Genomic DNA, 24960 nt, shown 5'->3' with positions numbered 1-24960 from the left:
CCTAAAAAGAATTTCATGGTCAATGTTGCCTCACATTCGTCCTTCGCGTGTTCTTTATAAGGTTGCTTGAGGCGGAAATCGTGATTGCGGTGATGGGTTTTACCGGTTCCGGTGATTTGACGTTCATCGCTCATTGTACCGGAAACTACAGTGGCATTGGACACAGTCTGAACTCTCCTAAGTCAACAACAGTGCCCTATGCATCCCGAAATATGATATGAAGGATGCTGTCGGACCTTTGCTTCAGAGACAAGCGAGTTCTTCAATGGGAGTCTCAAGTAAAGAGGCCTCGCAGTCAGACTGATCGACACACCGGGCTTTGATGACAGTCGCAGCGAGATGGACGACGCATATACTCAATCAGATGGAAGGCTGGCTTGTACTTGCGAGCCGTCAAGCTTGACCTGCAGCAGAGGCGTGAGCGAATCTTTCAAGCCAAGGATGTAGAGTTGGACACTATGAGGAAGAGAACTGATGATCTGCTTCAACAGACGCTCGATTTATTGACCGTTGCCAAAAACTAAACAGCAAGGCTTCAGAAAGTGTCGGAAGAGAGTGTGGCTGCGATCGAAAAGCAGATTGAAGCAGAGCAGAGCCGGCATATCCAGAAGTACAGCCCGCCTGTATCAAGCTACAACAGCTACAGCGGCTACAGCGGCTACAGCGGCTACAGTGGCTACAGCGGCTACAGCGGTGCGAGCTCGGTGAGCCGGGATCCTGTGGCTGAGATGCAGCTGCAATTGCAAGAGAAGTAGAGAGAAGTTGAGCAGCGCAGACAGGACGCGCAAATGCAAGGTTTACTTTCATTATGCCTCGGCAGGTGTTGTGAAGGAACAGCTTCGCGAGGCCAAAAGGGTGTGAGATGGGGCAAGACTGGTACAGTCATGGGCACTGTCGCAGCTGGGACTGCCGTTGTATCTTGCAACATCATGTAGCGGTGTTGATTCGTAGTCGGATACATGTTTTATCTTCTCAAACACACATTGCATTTGACTGGATAGACACGCACTTTTTTCGGACGTGTGATCACGTCTTCAGCCTAGATTTCACGGACACTTCAACCTCGATACCACCTACAACGTTCATCACAATGAACCAGGTGCCCTTCCGACTGCCCAAGCACATTCAATAACTCACAGGAAGGTTCAGGATCCACGATCAGAGTCCTACCGAATCTTCGACCTCACCTTCCGCATCGCAATTTCCTCGCCTTTCCCACAGTCTTCCCCTCATTATCCTCAATATCCTCCTCTTTGACTACAGCTTGGTCACCATCAATACAGACATAAGCCTTCTTAGAGCACAGTCTGACCTTCTTCTCCCCGGGACTCACCAGCGGACTGCCAGCCTCCACAATAGGCGGTCCAGGCCGCTCATCGACCTCGTTCGGCTCGCCATTAATGCCCGGCCGGCCAATTCTCGCCCGCCGAAAAGCGCGCGTGTCAAGCCTCTCAAACCTCGAGCGGTTGGCACGGTTGAACACGGGCTCCTCGATTTTCACCAAGACGTACTGGTCGAGATGCTTCCACCGTATGCCCGTCTCGTTGGCGAGAAGCAGGCCGTGGGTGACCAGTTCTTCGATAAGCGCCTCGGTCAGATGGTTCGCGTAGCCACGACGGGCTTCGCGGTAGAACGTGTTGCGCGGCCAGGACCAGGGGGAGGGTAGGGGTTGGATGGTCTGGAGGTGCTCTTCTTCATCGAGCACTTCACGGGCAGGGATAATCGAACGCACGTTCATGAGATGCCACCTCAGCACATCCCTATCAACCTGCAGCCGCTCAGCCTGCGCACGATTAGCATCTTCGCCCACGTCCCGCTCCGCTCCGGCGGCGAGACCGAGCAGCTGGCTCCCGGCAATGTCTAGGAGCTGCAGCCACCACGAGTGAATGCTATTCGGCCTACGCGTGTGGAAAGTCAGAAATGGCGCGTGTGAGTCTTCCTCGGGAGCATAGACTTGCAGCGAGCAAGCAGTGCGAGGATGTAGAACTGTGATCGTCCTTTCAGCGTCGTGATATACGCAGTGCAACTCGCTATCCGAGCACTCTTCTAAGGTAAGGAAGCGCATTAAGAACAGGGCCAATCGACCATGCGCGCAAGTATGCAAATCAATGACAGGCGGCGCTCTCGTATATCTATAGAAATCAGGTGAAGTAGGGGGTGGAAGGATGACTGTCACTGCGTACAGTCACCACCTTCTCGATGCTGCACTGAACTCGTAGCATGACGAGTCCGTGATGGAGTTGAGTTTAGTAATAACGACACTATGACGGTTGGCATTGGTCTGATTCATTGTTGGAGTTAGTGACAGCGGACGTGTAATCTGTGGCCGCGCGAGTTGCTAGAAGACGGTGTGTGTTGCGTGCCCGACTATCTTGACTCTTGTTAGCGGTACTTTCGTGGTCTATGGATATTGGACGTTGACGTTGCACTAACATATTTAGCACAGAAGAGCGGTTTCGCAAGGCCGAGATCACCTGCTTCATTGCCGCATGTTCAGCATCTCGGCTCCCATTGGGCCTGTCTGGAACTCGGATGGCTCGGCCAGTATCCCAATCAGCGCTCCGAGTGTTTAATCATGGACGAGAGGATGAAGTGCAAGTGTTGAGGTGAGTGCTGTCCAGGTGCAGGAGTTGAAGTGAGCGATGAGGTCACGTCACCTGCTTTCGCGTGCTGGACCCTGACGACTTTTTGCCTCACGCATTGTCCCCGCCAGCTGTTGCTTAACACTGCGACTTCCAACGACACGTTATCTTTTGGCTCCTTGCATATACCCATTTCCTTCCTGCCATTCATTTTAGTTCTGATTACGAAGTTGCATATCTCAGAAGATCACATACTCCCACGAGCGAGCTGTGCGCCCAACCGTGACGCGACAAGTGCGCAACGGCGCGCAGAGAGGAGACGGTTGAGAATCGCCTTCACCGCCGGAACAGGCACCGGAAATGGGGCGCAAACGAGCGAGCGCGCTCAAGCGCCAAACGAAGATCAGCTTCTCCCCAGCCGCAACATCGTCGCCCGCAAAGACAACACCCACCAACGCAATGGGCCCCACGTCCTCCCGGGCAAAGAGGCAGTCCAAGATCGACCTGCATAATATCGCTCCGAAAGGCACGCCGAAACGAGTGCCGAAGCAGACGCCAACCTACGACTCGAGCGGCGATGAGCTGCAGGCTGAGGGGGACAGAAGCATGCGCGTGGGCTTGCCGGTGAGAGCCAAGAGCAACGGCATGTTTGGCAGCTCTGATGTGGATGTTGCGTCGGAAGCGAGCAGCTCAGAGCCGCAGAGTGAGGCAGAGAAGCCAGCCAGGGCAAACGCGACCAGAGCGAGTCGGAAGCGGCAGCGCGCAGAGAGCAGCGATGAAGACAAAGGCACGGTTACGGTCATACAGAGGAAGCGGGCGCGACAAGCCGAGTCGGATGGGGAGGAAGAGGAGTTGAGGCTGCCGGGCAAGCGGCGGAGAGTTGAGCGGCGGCAGACAACGCCACAAGAGAGCGACGAGGAGATGCCCACACCACCGCGGAGCACGCGACGGAGACTCACCAAGCGAACGGCGACGCCAGAGGAGGAGGTGGAGCACCAGTCACCACCAAAGAGCACGCGGCGGAGGGCAAGAAGGCACCGGGCATTGATGGACGGGGAAGAGGAAGAAGAAGGGGTGCAAGAGGAAGGCAATGGGGCAGAAAGCGGCAACAACGAGGAGCACGAAGAGCTTAGGGAGGAGCTGGCGTTCCTGCAATCGTCACCGCTGCGGATCACAAACGACAAGCCAAAGAACAAGCGCCAGGAGGCACTCGAAGCACTCAAGAGGCGACGCGCCGGCAGTACACAGGAGCCATCGTCTACACCAGCTCGCAAGACACGTGCAGTCATCAAGTCCGACTCTGAATCTGAGCTCGAGATCATCAAGGAGGAGCCAGACAGTGACCAAGTCGGCGATCCGGAGAGCGCGCTCGAAGACGACGAGGAGGAGTCAGACCGCGACGCAAACGCACACGACATGTTCCAAGAAGACGAAGATGACACGGGCTTCATCGACGACGACCCCGACGCCATCATCGGCGAGCCCGACACCGAGCAAGCCCAGCTCCCCATGCAGTTCAGCAGCATGTCGCGCGCCAAGCCCAAAGAGCTCTTCAAGTACGCCGTCGAATGGATGGTCATGAAGAAGATCCACCCCGCCTTCAACTCTACCGACGAAATATACGAACTGACCTTCCGCAAACTCGGTGACGAAGTCAAGGGCCTCGCGTCCTCCAAGTTCACCTCCGCGGCCTGGACTTCAGACTTCACGAAAGCCATCAACGCGCGGCCCGAACTCCTCATCACCGAGATTGGCGGCTCCAGACGCGACTTCCTCAACGACCACTGCGAGGCGTGTAACCGCAGAAACCACCCCGCGACGTTTGAGCTTAGTCTCACAGGCGCACCGTATAACCCCGAGTCCCTCGAGCCGCTGGAGCCCGACTCAGATTCCAACTCCGACTCCGACTCATCTGCGTCCTCGCTCAGCGCAGACTCCGAAGCCAATCTGAACGGTGAGAAGCCCACCTACGACGCCCGCGGCGAGCGCATCCCGCCCGAGAGCAAAACCTTCACACTCGGCAGCACATGCAAAGCCAACGCACAGGTCGCACATACGCTGCACCACTGGCGGTACCACCTGAACGACTGGGTCAAGGGCTACTTGGAGAGCAACGGGCACTTGACGCCGGAGAAGCTGGTCAAACGAGATAAGAAGAGCGATCGCAAAAGGGAGAAGGAGGCGAGAAGGATTGTGGACGAGATGGAGAATAAGGGCGAGATTAGGAAGTTGCATCGCTTGTATAAGGATCAGGTGCAGTTTGCGGTCGAGGCGCAGAATGAGTTTAGGATGGGCTGGGGGAGGAGGTAGGGCGGCTCTGGATGCAAGACTTGGAACGGGTTGGGTATGGATGGTTCGGGGCGAGTGTGTGGGTGTTGAAGCTATACGGATTTGAATCGATTGGATACCTATCCTCTAGGACGGTTCCTGCGATCAAGTCATGTACCGAACGGACTTACAGCTCTCGCGAGCTTGGTACCGGTCTGTCCATGCGTGTCTCATCACACTGTTCACCCATCTCAACGAGAATCATTGGCTTGCACAGACCGTCCAATACCTATACGTCCGAGCACCCAGTTCAGAGCTGATATCTCTAACTAATTCTATATCTCCAGCCACTCCCAGTCAGCCTCGCAACACCTCTCTTTGGCGCTCAGTTCGCAGTGTAAGATCAGCTTGATCCATCTTTGCTTTACATCGTACAGGACAGGATCCCTTATTTTTTCCTCTACTATATCTTCTGTGGATCTGCAGAGCCTTGCTGAATGCTCACACTATGCGCACGTTCAGACGGGCATATTACAACGTTTATAACACAACGTTATTTACTACTCACAATGGTAAATCTCCACATTAGCTAGCATCATCTATGAATATCAACATTTGCACAGCCATGGTTGCGCTGCTTCTATTTACGCGATGCTGTAATGCTCCTTCCGCAACGTACCGCAACGGCCCGGTTCAGCATGAGCTTCATCTCCGTCGGCCTTACTTATTGACAACACCAACTTCACTCTCGCGCAAGCACAGACTGGGCTGCTCGTATTGTACCGTAGTGGAGCATCGCTCAAACATGCACAGAATGTCATCAGAGTATCGACAGTATATACATAGCACCGAAACTGCTGTGTTATTATGATCCTGTGTCTTCTCTTCACTCCATCAGCATCATGAAATCTTCTGTACTGAACCTCATCCCCTTCCTCGCAGTAGCGAGCGCAGCAAGCTCCGGCTGCAAGACCACACTGCCATCCAACCTCACCCCCGGAGCCTCAACACACAACCTGACACTCTCCTCCAAATCCGTAATCGGCAAGATAACACAGCGCGAATACATCCTGCACATCCCCGCGAACTACAAGACCTCCAACGATGTCTCGACCCCGCTGATCGTCGCGTTTCACGGCCAGCAGCAGCCCGCATGGTCGATGGAGAAGATCAGCGAGCTCTCCAACCCCGCGTTCAACAACAACACAATCGTCGCGTACCCGGAAGGCATGAACGTCCAGGCCCCCGGTGTGCAATGGCTCGGCGACCCGCTCGCGCCCAACAGCACGACAATCGACGACCGCATCCTGGTCGGCGAGCTGCTGAATCACCTCAACGCCATGCTGTGCATCGACACATCGCGCGTCTACGCGGCGGGCCTGTCCAACGGCGGCGGCCTGACGGGCCTGGCCATGTGCGACGCCGCGCTGAACAAGCGCTTCGCTGCGTTCGCCACGGTGGCGGGCGCGTTCTACCCCGACGCGAGTCTGACCGAGCCCTTGTTCGAGGGCGATTGCCAGCCTGCGCTGAACGGCAGGAGCCTGCCGTATATAAACCTGCACGGGCTCGCGGACACGGTGGTGGCATACAACGGGACCAACACGCCGCCGCCTGCTAGCATACGCGTGCCTGAGTGGGTTGCGGGCTGGGCAACGCGGAGCGCGTGCGACCCACGGCCGTCGAGCGCTGTCGTCGAGAGCGGGACGGTAACGCAGTATGGGTGGACCTGCGGTGGGAAGCAGGACACAGTGGTTCACAGGGCCATCTCTGCGTTTGGCCACGGATGGCCGAGCATCAAGAATCAGGGGGAGCCGTTTGAGACGCTGCGCGGTGGGCCGACGAGCTGGGATGCTACGCCGCTCATCTTGGAGTGGTTTGGGAAATGGACGCTGTAAGTTGTGACCGGGGCTGGGTTAAAGCGTAGGCACGTATGAGAAGGACTGGAGGGTATGGAGAGCAACTAAACATGGATAAGAGAAGTGCTGGACGAATACAGATATGCCATATCGTTAATTTTAGAATGTACAATACCACTGATGCTATGCTGGCTTGTAAGTTGTTGCTTTTCTTGCACATTATGGGTCTCGAGGATGGAACTCGTGTGCAGTGTCCTAAGATATGGGAAGCTTTGACAACTAGGTCCGACAGGCGTGCGTCTTATTGTTGACCAAAATAATATAACAACCGGCCACGATGGTCGAGATGTGGTTTGTTCAACCAACAGCAGTGATTCTCTGTCACATAAGATGAGGAACAGGATACTGGTGCAGCGCCCTCAGGTGATTGGTGGTGCGTTGGGCCGGGCCTGCATATTGTGAGTACCTGAGTGTGTAGGACGAGCACCGTGATGGCAGAGCGGTGCGCTTATAGCATTCGGCACCGCACCATGCGCCCAGCCCTCATCATGCCCTCATCTGCATCTTCCTTAACCCTGGCCTTCGTCTTTCAGGCACACATACATCCTAGCTGGTCTGGTCTCGGATATTGGCACTACGCATGCCCTTGTTCACTATTTCTGAACCACGAGTATGCCGATTGGTATCAGGATGGAATTTTGTTTATTTGCAGCCAGACACGATGTCGACCGGAAAGAAGTCCCTAAAAGCCATGCAGAACCGTCCAGACCATCCTCGGCGCTCTCCGCCCCTCATGCTTGTGGGAGAGAAGCGAGTCGAGATCGTATCGTCAGGGAATCATCGCGTCACCATTGCGCCTCCTCTACTCCGGTCGTGGAACTCGTGGGTACATTTAGCGGTGCTGTGGGAAATTAGTCGATGCTCTTGCATTGTGAACGCACTCAGCAGCTCTGCGTTCGACGTGCGTGCAGCGCCGGGCGCAGCGGAAGGAGGTGGGTCGTACCTTGACGAAACCAATGTCGGCGGCCTTCTCGCGGAAGCACTGACGGCAGATGTTGAGGCCGTACTTGCGGATGAGACCAGCGGGATGGGTGCAGACACGGCTGTGAGTGTCAAGTCAGCCTTCGTTCTCTTAAGCCCTTCCTTCAAGCCCATGTATGCCCTCCAACACTCCCCTGCACATAACTGCACATCGCACCGGGTGCGCTGCCTGCCAGTGCCCTCTACTGTCGCAAAGATGTGTGCTCGCAAACGTACCACTCGCGGGAGCCCTTGCCGTAAGTCCTAGGGCGGGAGTACCAGACCGACTCGTGAGACATGATGTGTTGTTGCTTGGGGTTTTCGGTGACGCTGCAACGGCAAAGTCAGCTCTGACTCTGTTGCAATGATCCTCGCGGTTCGGCGGGTGTACTGACAAAAGTTGGCTGTCGGTTAGCGGGCGTTGGCTGAGGCGTTCACGGGTTCGTTCTGCAAGAGTCGAACTTGATGAGATTCAATATTGCAGGCCGGGCAATCTCCGGGTGCGGGCTAAGCGAGTTGCGACTTCCTCGCGCACAACGCGCTAGCGCCTGATTGGGGAGAACATTGCAAGAACCTCAGGGCTGACATACCGCCGGAATGCTGCAATCAACATTATTTGGACTTTCCTTATACGGCAAAACCATGAGAAATACATCTGTTGTTGAACCATGCACCGTCTTCCGGGCGATCCACGGTTTTAGAATGTTTTGCCCTAAGGATTGAAGGTAACGTGGAGCGTAGAGCTGTTCTGAGCCTCGTTTGGAGCAAAGTTACACCAGGTCAAACAAGTGTGGCTCATACCTATCGTTATCGTCGCCGACTCCCATTGCTCATCGCTGGCTGCTGACGACAACAACCACTAGCCCTTCGCCAGCGCCGAAGTTCACAGTATATGCTGCTTCGCCGCTCACATGTCAGCCTTGACATCACAGTGCTGGTCTTTGTGAGGCCCTCGGGGCGATCGCCATCTGACGGGAGATATCGCAGAATTCGACTCTCACTGCACAGTATTCTGCATTTGGTCAGCCCTTCAAGAACGGAGGAACGTGAGCAATCACAGTCTAACAGACGAAAATTGAAGTGGTAATCATGAATTCGTGGTGTATCGTAATCTACTGAGGACAGTCATGCGACGGACGCCTGACAAGTAATATGTACAGTCGTGACAGACAAGCCCGGACGCCTCCAAATATGTGCATCGAAAGTTTAGAACAGACCCAGCACACCCCTCTTCCTCCGCCTCGTCGTCTGCGTCCCCGTCCTCTCCGCGCTTTTACCGCCAAGATCGCTCACACACTGCAGCCTGTTGGGACGAGCGGTACTTCTCGCCGTGTACGCCCACCGGCCATTGCCGCCACTGATTGCCATTGGGATGTTGGACACACCGTTTATCAGCAGCGTCATCTTCTTGTTATCGCCGTCGCGAACGTTGGAGCTACACGATACGGAGATACTGCCTGATTGGCGAGACTCCCATGTGTACGTGTCGATAGTCACGACGTCTGCAGCGGTGGGGCTGATCTTCACGGGGACAACGATCTTGCTGCTTGCGGTGGCGTTGGACTTGAGGCTGACTGTGAGGGTAAAGCTGAAAGTCGTTTCCGTGGTGACCTTTGGTGCGGTGAAGGTAGCAGTTGCTTGGCTAGGGTTGGCGATGCTGATAGCGGGCGTGGAGGGAGCGGTCTGGGTCCAAGCGAAGTTGAGCGCATCATCGTTGAGCCCCTGAGCGGTGTTAGATCCTGCCAATGAAAGTAGCGCGCCGACACGTTGCACCGCAGCAAATTGTGCGGCTGCTGCTACAGGCAAGGTCTGGGGTGAGTTGGGGCTCGTGGAAGGATTATCAGTTGAGGGCGTCGTGGGGTTATTGGCAGGAATGTCGCTGGCGCTGCACTGTTTCTTGGGTGCAGGCGGGTTGGCGCCGGGGAACGGGCTCAGCTGTCCGAATTGCTGGCTGTCCAGGAAGTCACCTTGGACAAGGCCCTGGATATCGTTGAAGATGAGTGGGGGTGGATTGGTTCCGGGAATGTCGACCTCGGGGAAGATCCATTCGCCGACAGCCTGGACGAACTGACCTGCCCTGATGCCATTTTTGGTCTCAGTGACTGGTGTGTTGGTGGTGATGAGGTAGTCGCGGGTGTAGGGTGCGGTTGTCGCAATACGAGCCTCCCACTTGCAGCGAGTCTCTTGCCTCGGTGTAGCAGAGCCGATGCGACGGTAACTTTCAGTGCCTGTGCAAGGGTCGACATCGATGGCGCTAATGGTGACAACAGCACCTAAGCAGCTTGAGAGGAAACCGATAACACGGATATCGGCAACCTCAACGTTGGCAGCGGTATCTTGAACACCGACGAGCATATCCTCAACACGAATGTAGTTGGGTACAGTATCTGAGGCCTTAGTTGTGACCTGGACGTTGATAGCTGTCACGGTTTGGGCCAGGATTTCTCCGTTGTTACGAAGACCGGAGTACTCGATAAAGTCGCCGACCTTGAAGGGAACCATTGTTAGTGGATCAGGCGCGTCGAAGTTCGTCTGTCCAGCTGGGCGGTTCGAATCCTTGCAAGTATCTGCGTTGCCAGCGTGCTGAATGCACATGGGGAATCCGGAGAATGAGGAGACGGATGGGTTTTGTGTGTCCATGACGAAGTATGGCTGTTGTGAGACTTTGGGTGCAAATGCACCCTCGGGGTCGTTGATTCGAACCCTGGGTCCTCCGGCAATCTGTAATACACCATCATTGATGGCAGAAATATAGCCTTGGCTGCCCTCAAGGCCGAAACGAGCTGCGACTTGGATCTGTCCAGCGATGGGCCTGCCATTGATGATATTGCCAACGACTGTGGTCTCGAAACCTCCCGCCCCTGCGCTGCAGAGTTTTGGGAAGGGAGTGTACACGGTGGGAAATTGGACGATCAGGTTCTTAGGGACAGTGATCGAGAACTCGTTGACACTGATTGTGCCTCCCGCATTGAACTCTGTTCCAGCTGAGCAGCTATGTGAACGTCAGCGAAGTTAAGACGAATACCATAGTAGAAACTTACCCATCGAGAGATCCTGTGACTTGGAAAGGGATGATGCTGGGAATTTGAGCTAAGCAAGCCGAGGCCAGCGAGAGAAGAGAAGTCAACTGCGTAAGACGAGACATCTTGAGAGTTGGGGAGCAAAGATGTTGTGATGAGTCTTAAAGGGATATGACATGCGATTCTTATATCTGACCTGCACAGCTTCATTGTTATCGTCCTCTCGCGTTCTGGTCCCTACATTGAAGGCCTAAACGAGGTCGATTGAAGTTCTAGCTGCGCGACTTTGCCATGTGTCGACCATCCGATGCCTGCCGTGCAGGGTTCCACGGATAGTGTAAATCCAGTCGTTCTGGGGTCAACAGTCAAGCAAGCATGGCTACCAGATCAAGCTTACCAGGGTATGCCACCTTGATGCCGGCGTCCGCCATCAATACTTTCCAAGACTTTTGACGAGGCTTGAGAGGCTTCAGTTACCCAAAGAGGCCAACATGCTCGTACATCCAGGTGGTAGTGCGAGGCTGGATCAGATACAGCAGCTTACGGGCTCGCGCCGTAGCCAGTGTACCTGGTCAAGCTTCTACGGAACAGGCTTAAGGCCAGCATTTTCGTGCAGAGGCTAGTCTCGACGCCTTGGCGCAGCTTGTGTATACCCAGATAGAAGTCTCCACCCGTGAGGCTGAGGACTGCCAAGAAAACCTCGTATTCGGTCAGTATGCTCCGGGTATCACCAAGGTTGCCGACAGCGTGGACTAGGCCCCAGTACATATAGTCGACGGTATGGTAACTGAGGAACTGGGTGTTGCGAGGTCCTTTGTTGGTCCTCGTTCTACTTTCTGTTCCCGACAGGACCGTTGGACCTTGCCAGAAGCGGAGTGGCATCAGTGTCTCAACAGATGGAACACGAGAGAGGTAGCCAGGCTGCAGGTTTGGTACTTACGAGATACACTTCAGCTTCAACTGTGCTCAAAACGCCGCCCAGCTGCATGATGGCCTATTCTGAGTTCTTCGGCATCAGGAACGCCCGGACGATCAAGCGTAGACTTTCGCAGCTTGATACCGGCTCCGCTGCAAGGTCAGCAAGCGGCACAGGACAAGTCGTCAAGATCATTCGCTCTCTGCGTTGATCCAAGCATGGTGAAGCGAAGCAATTATCGCAGGGTGGCTGTTCTAGAGCACATCAGCTGAGAAGTCCGACACTGGGACGCTTAGCTCGTGGTCAAATGCGCTGAAGTGTCGCGGCGAGGCATCCGACGCTCTGGCCTCGTCCAACGCGAAGCGGAAGGCGAAAGAGGATCGTGTGATGTTCTGGGTTTGGTGAAGCTGCTGCTTTTGCGGGGATGCTTGCTTGTCTTTCGCCGGCGACGCCGGGAAACACCGACCCAGTCGATCTCGACCTTTTCCCACAGCCCCAGCCTCTCCCGCTAACATTCGAGTTTTGAGGCTTACCTTGGCAGTCTCGCGCATGACTAAGTTCGCCGCCTTGTGAGAATCAAGTGATCTTACCGGACCCTGGCGCAGTCTAGCAGCCCGTCAAGCGTGGAATCAGCCTACTCCAGCGCCCATGAGCACGGCTGGCTTGACGCCTCGATGTTAAATACCTTCTACAAACGTGGTAGAAACGCGGTAGAAACGCAGCTCACACGCGAGCACCATACGCTGGAGCGGACCTAGCCCTTGAACTACCATGATGTCTGTGGGTCAGCTTCGTGAGACTTGCAGCTGTCGTGATAGAAGTAGAGAGACTTCGATCCAGTTTTTTGGCACGGTACTTAAGAGCAGCTTAGCTGCTGAGATTCGCATCGATGTCGGGGTCCCCGCCTTTGACGACTGCTGAGGGTTAAAAGTCGTCTCCACAAGGTGTGTGGTCGCTGAGGAAGCTTGACGAATTATGCTCCCGAGCCTTTGAGGAGTATATGTTGTTAGCACGCCAAAAGAAGGATTTTTCTATTGTTAAAATGCTGTGCAAACGTCTGATGCATATCAATAATTGTCTCCAGGCCACCTGATCAATGAAGGTGGAGGCAACGATGCGGTAAGTCCGGCATCCTTCAAGCAGTGACACCGTGCCGACACAACCATCAGATGAATCATCAGACCGATTGTACGCGCTTACATGCTTGTTGCCCTGCGCAATGGCACGAGACATTGCGAAGTCCAGGCATGGACACAAGCCAAGGCTGTCTTATTATGCAGGTATTCGGGTTGTCCAAGTTTCTTGAGGTCAACGAAAGCAAGGTCACGATGGTTGCTGGGAGACGCCCTCAGCCTCCCCACTCTGGCGCTGCGAACATGAGGAGCAGGTACAAGTGCAGCGGGGCTCTGTCAGACAAGTGGTTGGTGCGTGAAGCGGCACGGCACAAGAGGCACAGACACGACGGCGATCGGGAGATCATGCCGATGCGAACTGTTCACGCAAGAACGATGTCTTTGTCGATGTTGAGTGGGGATGGCATTCGAGAATGTGGTGTTATGGTGAGGGGGCCTTTTCAGATGTAGGCCACTCAGGAGGTTGCAGCTGGTTCACTCCTACTTCTACATCATGTCTTTAAGAACCACTTTCGACTCAGCTGAGGCATCACACGCTATAAGACCACATCCCTGCGGTACAACCAAGTTTTCTCTGTTGAACGCTGTCTGCGCAGCGAGTGGAGCGGAGGTAATGTGGATGAAACGGAACTTTCGTGTTGACGGGCGGGTGGTTGCCCACAGCAACGGTGCTCTTACCAAAAATAAACGCGCGGATCGGCCTTAGGCCGCCCATCGCCATGTTCAAGATTGCATCACCTCCGGGCTTGCAAACAACGTATTCTTGACGCGCCCACATTTTCATACTGTGGTCGTGCTGTGCGTGGTCGGCGCAATTCCTCTCTTTAATTGCAGCTCTTGCGACGACCGGGATTCCTCGCTTGGATCGCGCTCCCCCGTCCGCGCATCGACATTCATCCTCGGCCGACTCCACGCCGCATTGCAGACTCGAGACCACTGCCGGAGAGCCCCACTGCGCTGCGCAGTCACAGTGCATACGCGACGGACGACTCCGCTGGCAGGTCTGCAGCCAACATGGACACCAGCTACCTCGCTCAGCAGGTCACCACCATTATCGGCCAGCTGCACGGCCTGTTCGACGAGATCGGCGTTCCCAGCCATGAGCGCGACTCTCGCGAGGCAGAGGTGCGCAATTGCCCGTGTATGGCGGTAGGAAGCACGACTGACCTTGCTCCAGCTTTTCTCTGCGCTGTCAGACACGCTCCATGGCCAGCTGCGCACCGTCACCAACGAGAAACATAAGATGACGGAAGAGGCGCAGCACCTGATCAAGACAATCAAGCAGATGCAGGACTCCATGGACGACAGCAAGAACGGCACCAGGTTCAAGAACGATGACACACAGATTACCTACCCATTAACACGCTGTCTGAAAGCACTGAAGGAGAAGCACAACGCAGTCGCCAAGCAGTACCAGGAGCGCTTCGAGCAGACACGGAGTCAGTCTACCCTCCCAGAGACGTGCACCCATGCTGACCAGGTGTAGAAATCGCCGAGGCTCTCGAATCGTACGCATCCCATCTCGACTCCGACTTCCTAAAGATCAAGCTGCCGCCGACCGCACCAGAAGCCAACATCTCGCCCTCGTTCGACATCTCCGATTCCTACATCGCCAAGCTGGACCGCGAATTCAGCCGCGTATATGAAGAATACACAAAGCGTCTGGACCAAGTCCAGGTCATATGCCATGAGATTATTCAGCTCTGGGCTGAGCTGGGAACACCACAGGCGCAAACAGACTCTATGATAGTGCAGCACCACAGAGAATCGCCAGAGCAGCTGGGCCTGCACAAGTCTGACTTGGCCGACCTGCAAGCGAAGAAAGACCGTCTGATCGAGGAGAAGCGTAACCGTGAACGACGCATTGCACAGCTGCGAGCAACTATCGAGGAGCTCTGGGAGCGCCTCAGTGTGGACCCAGGCGAGCGGAAGCACTTCCTTGCCAGCAACCGTGGCTGCGGTCTGCGCACTATCAACGAATTCGAGTCTGAGCTCTCCAGGCTGAACGAGCTGAAGCAGCAGAACTTACACATTTTCGTCGAGGAAGCGCGGATAAAGTTGCAAGAGCTATGGGATGCACTGTACTTCTCGGAAGAGGAGATGCTGGACTTCACACCTGCCTTCTCTGATGTCTGCAGCGACGCACTTCTCTCAGCGCATGAGGCAGAGATCTCCAGGCTCGAAAGACTAAAGGAGCAGCGCCTCCCTGTTATCTCGAAGATTGACCGCCACCGTGAGCTGATCAAAGAGCGCACTGAGCTCCAGCAATCCAGCCAGGATGCCTCTCGACTCATGGGCCGCGGCCAGAAGGGCGAGAAACGAGATCCTGGGAAGCTGCTACGCGAGGAGAAGATGCGTAAACGCATTGCAAAGGATCTGCCCAAGGTCGAAGCAGATCTCAGGGCAACACTTGAGGCTTATGAGAGCGAGTGGGGCCGACCGTTCCTTGTCCACGGCGAGCGCTACTTGGATGAGCTGTACGCTGCTGAACAGAAGGGGCCACCACCTCGAGCGAAGACGCCATCCAATATGAGCATGCCTCCAAAGCAAGGAACACTTACCAGGGGCAACTCTTCCGCTCGCCCTCGTGCTGGCACCATCCACGGACAATCAATCAGCGTCCAGACCAACCATCGTCAGACACTCCACGAGCCACCCACTCGAACGAAGACACCAGTGACAGGCAACTTCGGCGCAAGCACAATGCGTGGCAATCCTTTCGCACAGTCTGTTTCAGCAGCATCTGGATCCAAGAGTCCTTCGAAACTCCCTACACGAGCGCCACCGAAGCAAATGGGCTCGCCTGAGCGACGACCGGGTACACTCCACCGCGCTGATTCTACTTTGTCTCGAGCCGAGTCAAACTACTCTACGCACTCTCGAGGTGACTCGTTGGCATCCATGCACTCGCGGGCAGACTCACAATCATCGACGATGCGGAGGATGGGTCCGCCCTTGGCGCCACCGCCACGAATGAAGGATCTATTTGTTCCACCTGACCCAAATGACACACCCAGAAATCGCTTCGAGTTCAACCGCAGCGAGCGCAGTGAAAGCATCGTCCGCAGTATACCGCCGGAGGACCCCTACGACGATCGACTCAGGAAGACGATGCGGCCTGAATACCCTGTATCTTATACACACGCGCCAGCCCTGTCGTTATCATCGAGTAGCAGCCGGCATATTTCACAAGCATCCTCGACAGGCTCAGGGCAGGCAGCGTCGGAAAATTGGGAGACATTCAGCGACCAGTCCGACGACACGCCTGAAAGTGACATTGACTTCCAGAGCTACCGAAGCAGTCAGACCAAGCGCATGACGCCTGATCATGCTTCCACACCGCGAGCTATCCAAGGCAAGAAGGTCAGAGGGATCCGCAGCGTCGACCAAGGCAACATGATGATGGATCAGGACGGCCGCATGGTTCGCTGCAGCGAAGCTGGCTGGACTGATGACGGCAGCGTGTACTGAGGTGCCGATGGCTTTGATCTGCCCTCAACTTTCCGAGCAAACTATTCTGCAACCCTTACCGCATACACCTTGGGTCAACAATCCTTCGAGGGCATGCTGGGAGGGTCGATTTTTTCATTCGACGCGTTGCAACGGCTTTCAAATTTCCTTTCGCTGTAATCTTTCACCGCTGGGTGTCTGAAAATTTTCACTTGGACTCGTCTCTTTACACGAGACAAGACTGACAGCGATAATCGCCACGTACCAGCGTAGCCAAGGAATGTTGCATGTCACTTATGCAAGTACCCACAGGATGCGACCTGCGGCCTCCGCAGTGGCAAGAATTTTCGTTTCCGACGTCGTGCCATTCTTGCATTTTTGGTCCTCGCGCAATTCCTGCGAGTCGACGGCGTTTTGGATAGCGACTTGGGCACTGTGCTGTGATATTGCTTTTTGGTCGTCACTTATTTGTGTAGCGAGGTGCGAGATGCATATGGTAATCCTCGCGAGCAGGATTGATTGACAATGATGAGACGTGTACTATTATGGCTGAGCCGAGGGCCGCAGGACAATACAAAAATCTTTCCATCATGCTGTGGTCGTGTAACGTCTGTGCCTTTTTTTTTTGCAGACCTCCAGATGATGCGGGTGGTGGCCTTCCTATTGAGGAGCCTGTTACCGCGCGACCTTCTGCTTCTGGGTTACGGGAGATCTTGGACTGAAGCGGAAGGTCGGTGCGATGAAGTGACAGGTGTTCTTTGAGCGTGTGGGAACGCAGCGTAAAGCTTTCCAAGTCGTTTGAAGTTATAGCAGCGTGGAGGCACGCATGAAGTACCAGAAAGTATACAACGGCAACAAAGGCACGCCGCTGCATGCACATGTCCAACGAATTAGTTCCCAGGTCAGGAGCCACAGCTCACGATGACGGCCAGGGCGCTTTCAGCATGGCGCGCATGCACCCCACAACGCGATTTTGGGGTAAAGACTGGGTAAAGATAGGACTTGGAGGCTTGGCGCATGCGAGACAGATGTTCCGCAGTGCAGGAGTGCAGGAGAGATAAGGAGACGCCACCTGACAGGCCAGCAGCGCCAGATGGTAGCTCGTGTTAGCCCACGCTACGGGCGGCTCTCCGGTGTTATACAATGCGGTCATAGCGACGTGAAGCTGGAGGAGTCAGGCTCTTATCTTTATCTCGAGGACAACAGCGATGCAATGCAACAGTCATGGAAGAGCGAGATGCAAGTGCAACTACTGAGGAGTCCTGGTTCTCACCGGCCGCTGGATGCCCTGTCTACACCGCCCCAGAGGCCCCGTCGTAGCGCTTCTGCGGACCTTCCAGAAGGAATGCAGCGTGGGGCAGCACCAGCCCTGGCGTCGCAAATCGCGGAGAGGAGCGCCGCCCAGGCAGGGATGGCTGCCAGTGATGATCTGATCCTCATCGGCCCAACTGCGCGACGTGGAGCGCTGCGAGGCGCTGGGCTCTTGCAGGCAGGAGGCTCAGCGGCGGGTGTCTACAGGCCGCCTGTGCGCCGTGACACGGTAGCATGCAGCGCTGATCCGGTGCGCTCTTGTGCTCGATAGGAAGGCTCGCCCACGCGACTGGCCGTTATTATTCAGGCGTGTCGTACACTGATACCGGTAGCCCTTGTTGCGCGCTGAGTCCCGGTGCAACCCGTCGCGGTGCTGCCTTGCCTTATCGCTGCGTGCCATCTGCGCGCTGCTTGACCTTGCTCTATCTTCGTATCTGATGAGTCTATCATGCTGTAGTCCCCCCGTCTCTCCTCAACCTCGCTCGCACACTCACTCCAACACGCTCGCCAGCCCGCTCCTGCACATTACTGTACCACTCATCACTCTCACGGTTGCTGTCGCGTGCCCGGGGACGTTCGGCCGGCCCATGACCCTGCACGTCTGATGCTGCCCTGACCCGCCAGACAAGCCACCCAATCCAGATCCAGCAATAACGTAAAGGAATCGTCCCCGACGCGCAGACGAGCAACGTCACAGCTGCCTAGCCGTGCTGGGACTCGGAGCATCGCTAGTCACGGGAAAACGCTCACAGGGACTCTCGCCTACCATGATCTCGCCGAGAAGCTTCCCATATCTCCAGCACTCTCCGCCCTCGCCGCGCCGACGACCGCAGCAGACGCACGACACCATGGGCACGCGAACCCAGAGGACGCCACTCGCACCGCGCACCACCAACCTCGCCCCAACGCCCACCGCGCCCGCTGAGCCCGCGGAAAGTATGCTCAAGCACTCCAGTCCCGTCGTGATACCGCCTCGCACCCCGCCGCGAGCATCCTCCGCCCAGACGGTACGCATGAATGGACAGAACAGCGGCCGTCCGCCTCGCTCGATCAGGCGCCACAACCCAGATGCCCTTCCACCAGCAGTCGCCGCCCTGCTGGCCATCACATCGATTCCCGCCCGCCAGCCCCAACGCCGCCGCAAGCGCCCTGCTGCGGACCGAAGGATCTCCATGGACGAGCTGATCCAAGAGTGGAAGCAAGACGACACGGAGATAGCGTCCTCCTTGTCCGGGTCCCCCATGGACTTGCTCCTCGGCCGCGTTGACGAATCCGAGTCGGACTATGGCGGCAGTCTGCCGAGTCTGGACCAGGAGAGGGGACGTTTTGGCGCTTCACGATCCATCTCCAGCGACTCACTGTCGACATTGCCGCCTTCCCTGGACTACGACTCTCCCTCATACGCCTCGCACTGGGACAACCTCAGCACGCCAGAGTCACTGAGTCGCAAGTCGCTGTCCGAGCGCCGCGAGAAGATTTACTCGTCGCCACCAAAGGAGGACTGTGTCTTGGACCACCCGCTCCTCCACTTCAACGCAGAAGACCCGGAAGAGTTCACCGAAGCAAATGTCCCAGATGTCATCACGATATCGCCATCGAACGAAAGATTCAAGTCGTTCAAGTCGAACCTCACGGCCTCACTGCAGGCGCTGAAAGAAGCAGCCAAGTCATTCTCAAACTTCACCGCACCAAGCGTGCCGCCCGAGGATCTTCTTACTCGATCGATTCTGTCACCCAACTTCACCAGCGAAATGCGGCCAAACCACCTGGACGGGCTTCCGTCACCAGCACTCCGCCGCTATCTCAACCCACAGCCTGCTCCCACCTCCCCCACGGAGCTGTCCATGCAACTTCACGATGCGCTCATGATCGACGCCGATGCCGACACCCATGCGCCGATGATCCAGATGCAGACATACGACCGACGTGGCCGGTCATCAAGAAGCCGACGCAAGACTGCGGATCCGTTTTCCGAAGCTGGACGCTTGCAGTCACCCACACCCACCGTCCGTCAGCGCGAGCCCCGCGAGAACAGCGACTTCCTGCGCGTAATCGTTCTCGAGATGAACATGCGCCGCGTAGGCAAGCTCGACACCAAGGCCGTCGGCAAGGCGCGCATTTGGCTCCCGCCGAGGAAATTGGGCTCTTGCAAATCACCTGCCTTTCAGAGCGCAAGCGGTGTGCCGAACCGATGGGTTGGCACCCCGGCCTGAAGCGCTTGCAAATGCACTAGGAGATGGATCAAATTTGCTAGGCTGTGGACCGCATTCTGTGAATTTTTCAGGATGCAATTTACAGTCGGGCACACGTGCAGCGAGACCCTCGCAGCGTTCACGAAATCGCACTCACGAAGAACAAGGAAACCGTTTGACGTCGACGGCGCTACATCCTAGTGATGATCTTGCATTCGACGTTTCCTCGGATCGCATGACCTCGCGCGGCGCTAGCGCTTCGCCAAGTGGAGATGACCTTTCCTACGAATTACCGCTTGCGGCGCACAACCGCAGAGCTGGGAAATGTGTAGGAAGTGCGACGAAACACGCGAGCAGGATTTCAGATACAGCATCTACCGCAAACACAGGCATTTGCATCCTCCGATATAGGGCTCGGAACACCTACTCCGGTCAGCGAGCAATGTCCCACATGGCTTCGGAGCCGCCTCGGTGGCAAAAATTTTCAGCCCCGTTTCAACGGTCACACCAGCCATGCGTCACGGCACGAAACAGTGACAACAGTCACGCTGCGCAGACCGCTGTGGAGTCAGAATTGTACCTGCAGAGAAAAACGTGTTTATGACGGAATGCCCGCCGGAATGCTTCCACGCGCGTCCAGGCTCGGTCAGCCGGTTTACGCCGACGCCGGGAGTGGGGGTTCCAGCTCGTATTACTCGAGATTTACTCGATGCGAAGGACATCCTCGCTGTGCGTTTGGGCGAGGAGTTGCTTTGCTTCCACATGACTCTGGGGCGATTATACCCGGGTCTGGAGGCCGGCAGAGAAGGGTGTGGACTCTCGTTACAAAGAGGAAGACCAGATGTTCCTGTGGGATGGAGGCGGTGAGGGGAGAGGTGAGAGGAGGGGTGAGAGGCGAGGGTGGAAGAGGCATTGAAGATTCAACAACTGATGACATTTACGAAGCACGGCATTGCGAGCGAGCGTTGCATGATGGAGGACGGTCAAGCGCTGACCGCTTTGCACTCCTCCTTCTTTTGATCCGGTTTTGCATGCCTACGGGCGTCTTTCACTGCATATACCCACAACTTTCTATTACATACATACCAGCACAAACGTCAAAAACACCGAATACAATCTATCAATATGAATCGAGCTCCTCCCCCAACGAAATCGGAGACGTGCAACTCCAACAACATCCGCCCTGGCTCGGTCGCTCGCACACACTCAAATAGCTACAAGGTACCGCCAGGCGATCAGACGCTGCTCCACCCGTCCACGCAGCCTCTCCACCGCTGCTCGGCCCGTCTCGACGCAAGCAAACGGGGCACGATATCGTGTTGTGTGGACACGCACGATAGCCGCACAGACGAGCAGAAGAGAAGACAAGAGAAGATAAGATGCAAGATGGACATGGGATGCGTGACGGGAGCGAATATATGTCTAGCCGCACCGATTGCCGTGCCATAGATCAAGACGCAAGACGCGTGCAGCGGCTCTGCTCATGCTGTAGTGAATCATGACGCACAGCGGCTTCGCGCTCGATGGCTGCGTTGCTGAACGATAGCGCAGTAAGCGGACGTGCGGTTTCATTGACTGCGGGCCGCTTGCGTGTGATTCCTTACTTACTGCGATTGCTTCTTACGCGTGCTGTTCGGGACGCGTTTTCCGCACGCTCAGCGTGGTTTTGCTGCTTTGAGCGGGTCGTGTGAGGGAATTTGCTCCGCCGTGTGGCATGGAAAGGATTCTTGCGAGGCTGTGCGCGCCGGGGAGACGCTGCGGTGTGGTGCGCTCTGGTTGGTGCTTTGCTGGCTGGAGCTATGCCATTCGACGGGTTGGTTTTGGCGAAGAAAATATCGTGGTTGGTGCTGTGAAGTCTATCGATGCTGTGGGATTCTGGAGTGGGATTTGACGGTGTAGTCGGCGCTTGTGCTTGACGATTTCTGCAGTGAGCGGCTCCGAATGCACTGCGGTTTCTTGGCGCGGAGGGGGGATGGCAAGGCTAAGGATGTAATGTCGTATGTTGTCCACAGCAAGACGAGACGACTTGGGGAGATGATGAAAGTGGCAGATCTAATCGTCTGGCATTGACTTCACCATCTTCACCACCCTCCACCCATCTCTGCATCCCACGCCCTAAACGATGATCCTCTCGAAGCTGTACTTCGGCACCTTCTTCGAGATCAACATTCCAATCTCGCGCTTGCTCCTCTCCTCCTTCCTGCCTCCCTTGCCCTGCTTCGTCTTCTCAACGCCCATATCCCCTCTTCCACCCAGCGGCAGCATAGGCAGATCATCCTCCTTGATCCCCGAGACTGCAAACGGCTTGCCCTGGTTCTCCAAACTCTTGCTACTCGGCTTAGCACTCTTGGGCAAATTTGCCGCATACCGCAAGAACTCGCCCAGCAAACCACGCATGTACCTCGCCTCCCAGAACCCGTTGAGCGCTTCGGAAGTATCAGCGTGCAGCGCGTCGATGATGTCTTTGCCGTCGTCCGTCGCGTCGGCTGGGTTGCTGACGCCCGCCAGCCAGGCGCCGGCACCGATAGCATCCAAGGTGCTGGACAGCAGGGCCGCGATGATGGTCACCGCGTGGTCGTCTGGGGAGTCGTCCGGCAACTCTTCCGAGGGAGAAGGGATAAAATCGTATTGAGACGACCAGCCGCCGTTCTTGAGTTCGAAATGAAGCAGTCGGATGAGCGACTCGAGGTCGCGACGCGGCAGCACGGAGCGCAACGTCGAGCTGATAACGGGCGCGGGGAAGGTGTGTAGACGTATCAATGCGGGGCGTAGGGTGTTAGAGCGGAGCGTTACGCCGTTAGAGAGCACGGTAAGCGCGTGGTCGACTTCGGTCGTTGCGGCGTCCAGCTCGACGTCGAGATCCATATCGGTGTCTGCTGGGGCGGTGCCGTTAGTGAGGAGCTTGATTGTGCCGTCGGCTGTAGAAGGCTTGTCGTCTAGACTTTGTGTGAGAAGGCGGATAGCTTCGACGACTTCGCCAATGGGTAGGAAGTGTTTATGGTTGAGTACCGCGGAGAGGATGTGGAGCTCGGGGTCAAATGCTACGATGGCCTTTACGATGTCGCCGTCGGTGACCTTTGGGATGTTGTGGGCGAGCTCCGGGGCCTCGTCGAGGTGGGCGCGCCGGATGGACTCTTTGGTTAGATGGCCGATTTGGAGAAGCCATTGGAAGACGTTGGGCGGGAAAAAGGCGACCTTGAGTGTGCTGCCTTCGAATTTGAAGATCTTGCTGAGAGCGTAGAGGGCGTGTTGGCGGTGGGACTGTCGCTGCGACTCGGGGATGGCCGTGGGGATATTCCACTTGCGGAGCTGGTCCTCAGAGGCCTCGTCCTCAACCTTCTCAACGACCATCGCGTCTTCCTTCGGTATGCTTGGACCCACGCCGTTGGTCAAAGGTCCGCCCTGTACTTCGTTCTCCTGCTTGCTCTGTGCATCTGTCTTCTTCTCCAACGGAATACCTAAGCACGAGGCCAGGACACCTTCGAATTTTGCAATCTTGCTCTTGGAAGCGTAGCGATCGAGCTTCTCTTTCCTGTCCGACCACTTTGCGGATTCTGCGCTGGGCTTTGGCTTTGCAATACCCTTGCCCAATGCGTCGATGAGCAGAGTACCTTCCGTCTTGACCCGCTTGCGTGCGTTTGTGCCTCCGTACTGCATACCTAGCAGCTCGTCGTCACGGACAGCTACGACAAGGCCGAGCTCAGCGTAGTATGCCACCACTTGTGGCGTGATGGATGATAGTTCAGACTCTGGCTGAGCGTGCTTTCGCTTCTTGGAGGCATCGTCCGAGATGGGCGCGGCGCCCAGCGACAGATAAGCTTGCAGAGAGCTATACTTTACGTCGAAGACACGGCAGGAGCCGGGCGCCGTTGTGAAGACAATGTCCTGGGAGATGCGCAAGAAGGAGTCGATCTTTGCTTCGCTGAGTAGCAGCTCGGAAGTGACATTGGGGACGGTTCCCGACAAGTCGTAGGAAATGACGCCGCCATCGACCAAGATGTGCAGTGCACCGCTGGTAGCGTGGAGAGAGTATGTGGCTGTTGAATCTGTGCGGAGCAGAATGCTCGAAGGCTTTGGTAGGCTGATCGAGAGCAGGTGTTTAAGAGGCTGTAGCTGCGTCGAGGGTAGGTCTTCGTTCCGAGGCTGCACTTGCAGGAGCTGCAGGGTCCTGGTGCCGTTCGCATTCTGGCCGATGACGCACAGGATCTGGGTGAGCTCCAAAAGATCAGATGCTTCGCTGGAGTCGGTGCTCAAAAGAGCTGCAATGTCCTCTCTGCTGCGCAACAGTCCTCGCATGACGTTTCGTGCAGTCGAAAGCGTGACATTCTCAATCTTGAAAGTCTCCTCCTTCTGTGAGCCTGCTGCCCTCAAGTTCGCGACCCAGCGAACAGTCGAGAGATCAGCCGACAGGCAGATGACATCTCCATTCTCGAAGGTAGCAAGCACGTCATGTGCCGAATCTTTGCTGGAACTGCCGCCTGCGACGGGCACCGACTCGATTGTTGAGACCTGAGAGCCGTTCGAGGGCGTGTACGAGGTTTTCGCAGTCTCTGCATTGTCGCCGAGGATGGTCTCGTGGAAACAGATCACCTGCGACTTTGCGCCGGCAGTCGACTCGGTTGTCGAGGCGTATGTGAAGCGGTGGGCGGGCGCCTTGGACGAGCCCTTGCGGTAGGTCGAGTACGGGGCAGCTGTGAAGGATGCGCTGGGCGGGAGCGCATACGAGGTAACAAGTTGAGGGTTTTGCAGCTGGCAAGAGGTCAGATGGCAGCCTCCAGACTTGTGAGTCGTCTTCATACACTGTAAATACTTATGCACTCGCCCTCAACACCAACAACAATTTCTGTGCGCTTCCTCTTCTTGATGCCACTGATGCTGCACACGCCTGTCGCATGTATGCGCCCGTTGGTGGAGCTGACTGGCTTCGACAGCGACGCCAGCGTGAAGGGCGCGCCAATTTCCTTGTCAGACGACATTGTGTTCTGTGTGTCAGGTCTATCGTGTGCAGTGCGAGGTCTGCTAGAGTCGCCGCGCTGATCACATTGCAACTTTCGAGATGTTTTTTAGCGGGAACTTTTAGCAGAGCAGAGTTAGCGGTGGCTCAGCTGTGGCTTGATTGCGGCGAAAACAGTGGGGCCAGTCACTTTAGAAGACGCGTCGCGTGCATCATCATCATCGTGTCGCGTAGACGTGAGGACATTCACATCACGCT

General features: G+C 56.0%; 9 protein-coding genes across 9 annotated transcripts; 5 read left to right on the top strand and 4 right to left on the bottom strand.

Moving 5' to 3' along the window:
• Positions 1 to 1157: 1157 nt before the first annotated feature.
• On the bottom strand, positions 1158 to 2560 carry M421DRAFT_191579 (uncharacterized protein). Its single transcript, XM_033587999.1, has 3 exons — positions 2434 to 2560; positions 2314 to 2371; positions 1158 to 2261 (listed from the first exon to the last, which is right to left on the bottom strand). Exon 3 carries the CDS (start codon positions 2063 to 2065, stop codon positions 1184 to 1186), a length of 882 nt encoding a protein of 293 aa, XP_033453446.1. The 5' UTR covers positions 2066 to 2261; positions 2314 to 2371; positions 2434 to 2560; the 3' UTR covers positions 1158 to 1183.
• On the top strand, positions 2560 to 5197 carry M421DRAFT_415558 (uncharacterized protein). Its single transcript, XM_033590744.1, has 2 exons — positions 2560 to 2606; positions 2826 to 5197. Exon 2 carries the CDS (start codon positions 2943 to 2945, stop codon positions 4890 to 4892), a length of 1950 nt encoding a protein of 649 aa, XP_033453445.1. The 5' UTR covers positions 2560 to 2606; positions 2826 to 2942; the 3' UTR covers positions 4893 to 5197.
• A 386-nt stretch (positions 5198 to 5583) lies between these two features.
• Positions 5584 to 6893, top strand: M421DRAFT_415556 (carbohydrate esterase family 1 protein). Its single transcript, XM_033590743.1, has one exon. The coding sequence runs from the start codon at positions 5753 to 5755 to the stop codon at positions 6743 to 6745; it is 993 nt and encodes a 330-aa protein (XP_033453444.1). The 5' UTR covers positions 5584 to 5752; the 3' UTR covers positions 6746 to 6893.
• A 705-nt stretch (positions 6894 to 7598) lies between these two features.
• M421DRAFT_634 (ribosomal protein S14) lies at positions 7599 to 8025 on the bottom strand (the record flags this gene model as incomplete). The annotated part of the gene is made up of 3 exons (XM_033596062.1): positions 7599 to 7607; positions 7710 to 7809; positions 7964 to 8025. 3 exons carry the CDS (start codon positions 8023 to 8025, stop codon positions 7599 to 7601), a joined length of 171 nt encoding a protein of 56 aa, XP_033453443.1.
• A 776-nt stretch (positions 8026 to 8801) lies between these two features.
• On the bottom strand, positions 8802 to 10890 carry M421DRAFT_415555 (uncharacterized protein). Its single transcript, XM_033590742.1, has 2 exons — positions 10768 to 10890; positions 8802 to 10718 (listed from the first exon to the last, which is right to left on the bottom strand). The coding sequence occupies exons 1-2, from the start codon at positions 10869 to 10871 to the stop codon at positions 8933 to 8935; spliced, it is 1890 nt and encodes a 629-aa protein (XP_033453442.1). The 5' UTR covers positions 10872 to 10890; the 3' UTR covers positions 8802 to 8932.
• A 2919-nt stretch (positions 10891 to 13809) lies between these two features.
• M421DRAFT_97408 (uncharacterized protein) lies at positions 13810 to 16266 on the top strand (the record flags this gene model as incomplete). Its single annotated transcript, XM_033598501.1, has 4 exons — positions 13810 to 13920; positions 13973 to 14234; positions 14282 to 15625; positions 15713 to 16266. The coding sequence occupies 4 exons, from the start codon at positions 13810 to 13812 to the stop codon at positions 16264 to 16266; spliced, it is 2271 nt and encodes a 756-aa protein (XP_033453441.1).
• A 2228-nt stretch (positions 16267 to 18494) lies between these two features.
• Positions 18495 to 19769, top strand: M421DRAFT_52532 (uncharacterized protein; the record flags this gene model as incomplete). Its single annotated transcript, XM_033595026.1, has 1 exon — positions 18495 to 19769. One exon carries the CDS (start codon positions 18495 to 18497, stop codon positions 19767 to 19769), a length of 1275 nt encoding a protein of 424 aa, XP_033453440.1.
• A 293-nt stretch (positions 19770 to 20062) lies between these two features.
• Positions 20063 to 21116, top strand: M421DRAFT_191444 (uncharacterized protein). The gene has a single exon (XM_033587998.1). It carries the CDS (start codon positions 20357 to 20359, stop codon positions 20960 to 20962), a length of 606 nt encoding a protein of 201 aa, XP_033453439.1. The 5' UTR covers positions 20063 to 20356; the 3' UTR covers positions 20963 to 21116.
• Positions 21117 to 21863: 747 nt separating this feature from the next.
• M421DRAFT_52627 (uncharacterized protein) lies at positions 21864 to 24724 on the bottom strand (the record flags this gene model as incomplete). The annotated part of the gene is made up of 2 exons (XM_033595036.1): positions 21864 to 24497; positions 24548 to 24724. The coding sequence occupies 2 exons, from the start codon at positions 24722 to 24724 to the stop codon at positions 21864 to 21866; spliced, it is 2811 nt and encodes a 936-aa protein (XP_033453438.1).
• Between the last annotated feature and the right edge of the window lie 236 nt (positions 24725 to 24960).

Source organism: Didymella exigua, assembly GCF_010094145.1.
Source record: "Didymella exigua CBS 183.55 unplaced genomic scaffold M421scaffold_2, whole genome shotgun sequence".
Classification (NCBI taxonomy): Eukaryota; Fungi; Ascomycota; class Dothideomycetes; order Pleosporales; family Didymellaceae; genus Didymella; species Didymella exigua.
This window is presented reverse-complemented; position numbering and strand designations above follow the sequence as displayed.

Coding starts and splice junctions, on each gene's coding strand:
- M421DRAFT_191444 (XM_033587998.1), top strand. CDS start 20,357: ATGCCCGCCGGAATGCTTCCACGCGCGTCCAGGCTCGGTCAGCCGGTT.
- M421DRAFT_191579 (XM_033587999.1), bottom strand. CDS start 2,065: ATGCGCTTCCTTACCTTAGAAGAGTGCTCGGATAGCGAGTTGCACTGC.
- M421DRAFT_415555 (XM_033590742.1), bottom strand. CDS start 10,871: ATGTCTCGTCTTACGCAGTTGACTTCTCTTCTCTCGCTGGCCTCGGCT. Junction 10,719..10,767: donor GTCACAGGATCTCTCGATGG/GTAAGTTTCTAC, acceptor ACGTTCACATAG/CTGCTCAGCTGGAACAGAGT.
- M421DRAFT_415558 (XM_033590744.1), top strand. CDS start 2,943: ATGGGGCGCAAACGAGCGAGCGCGCTCAAGCGCCAAACGAAGATCAGC.
- M421DRAFT_415556 (XM_033590743.1), top strand. CDS start 5,753: ATGAAATCTTCTGTACTGAACCTCATCCCCTTCCTCGCAGTAGCGAGC.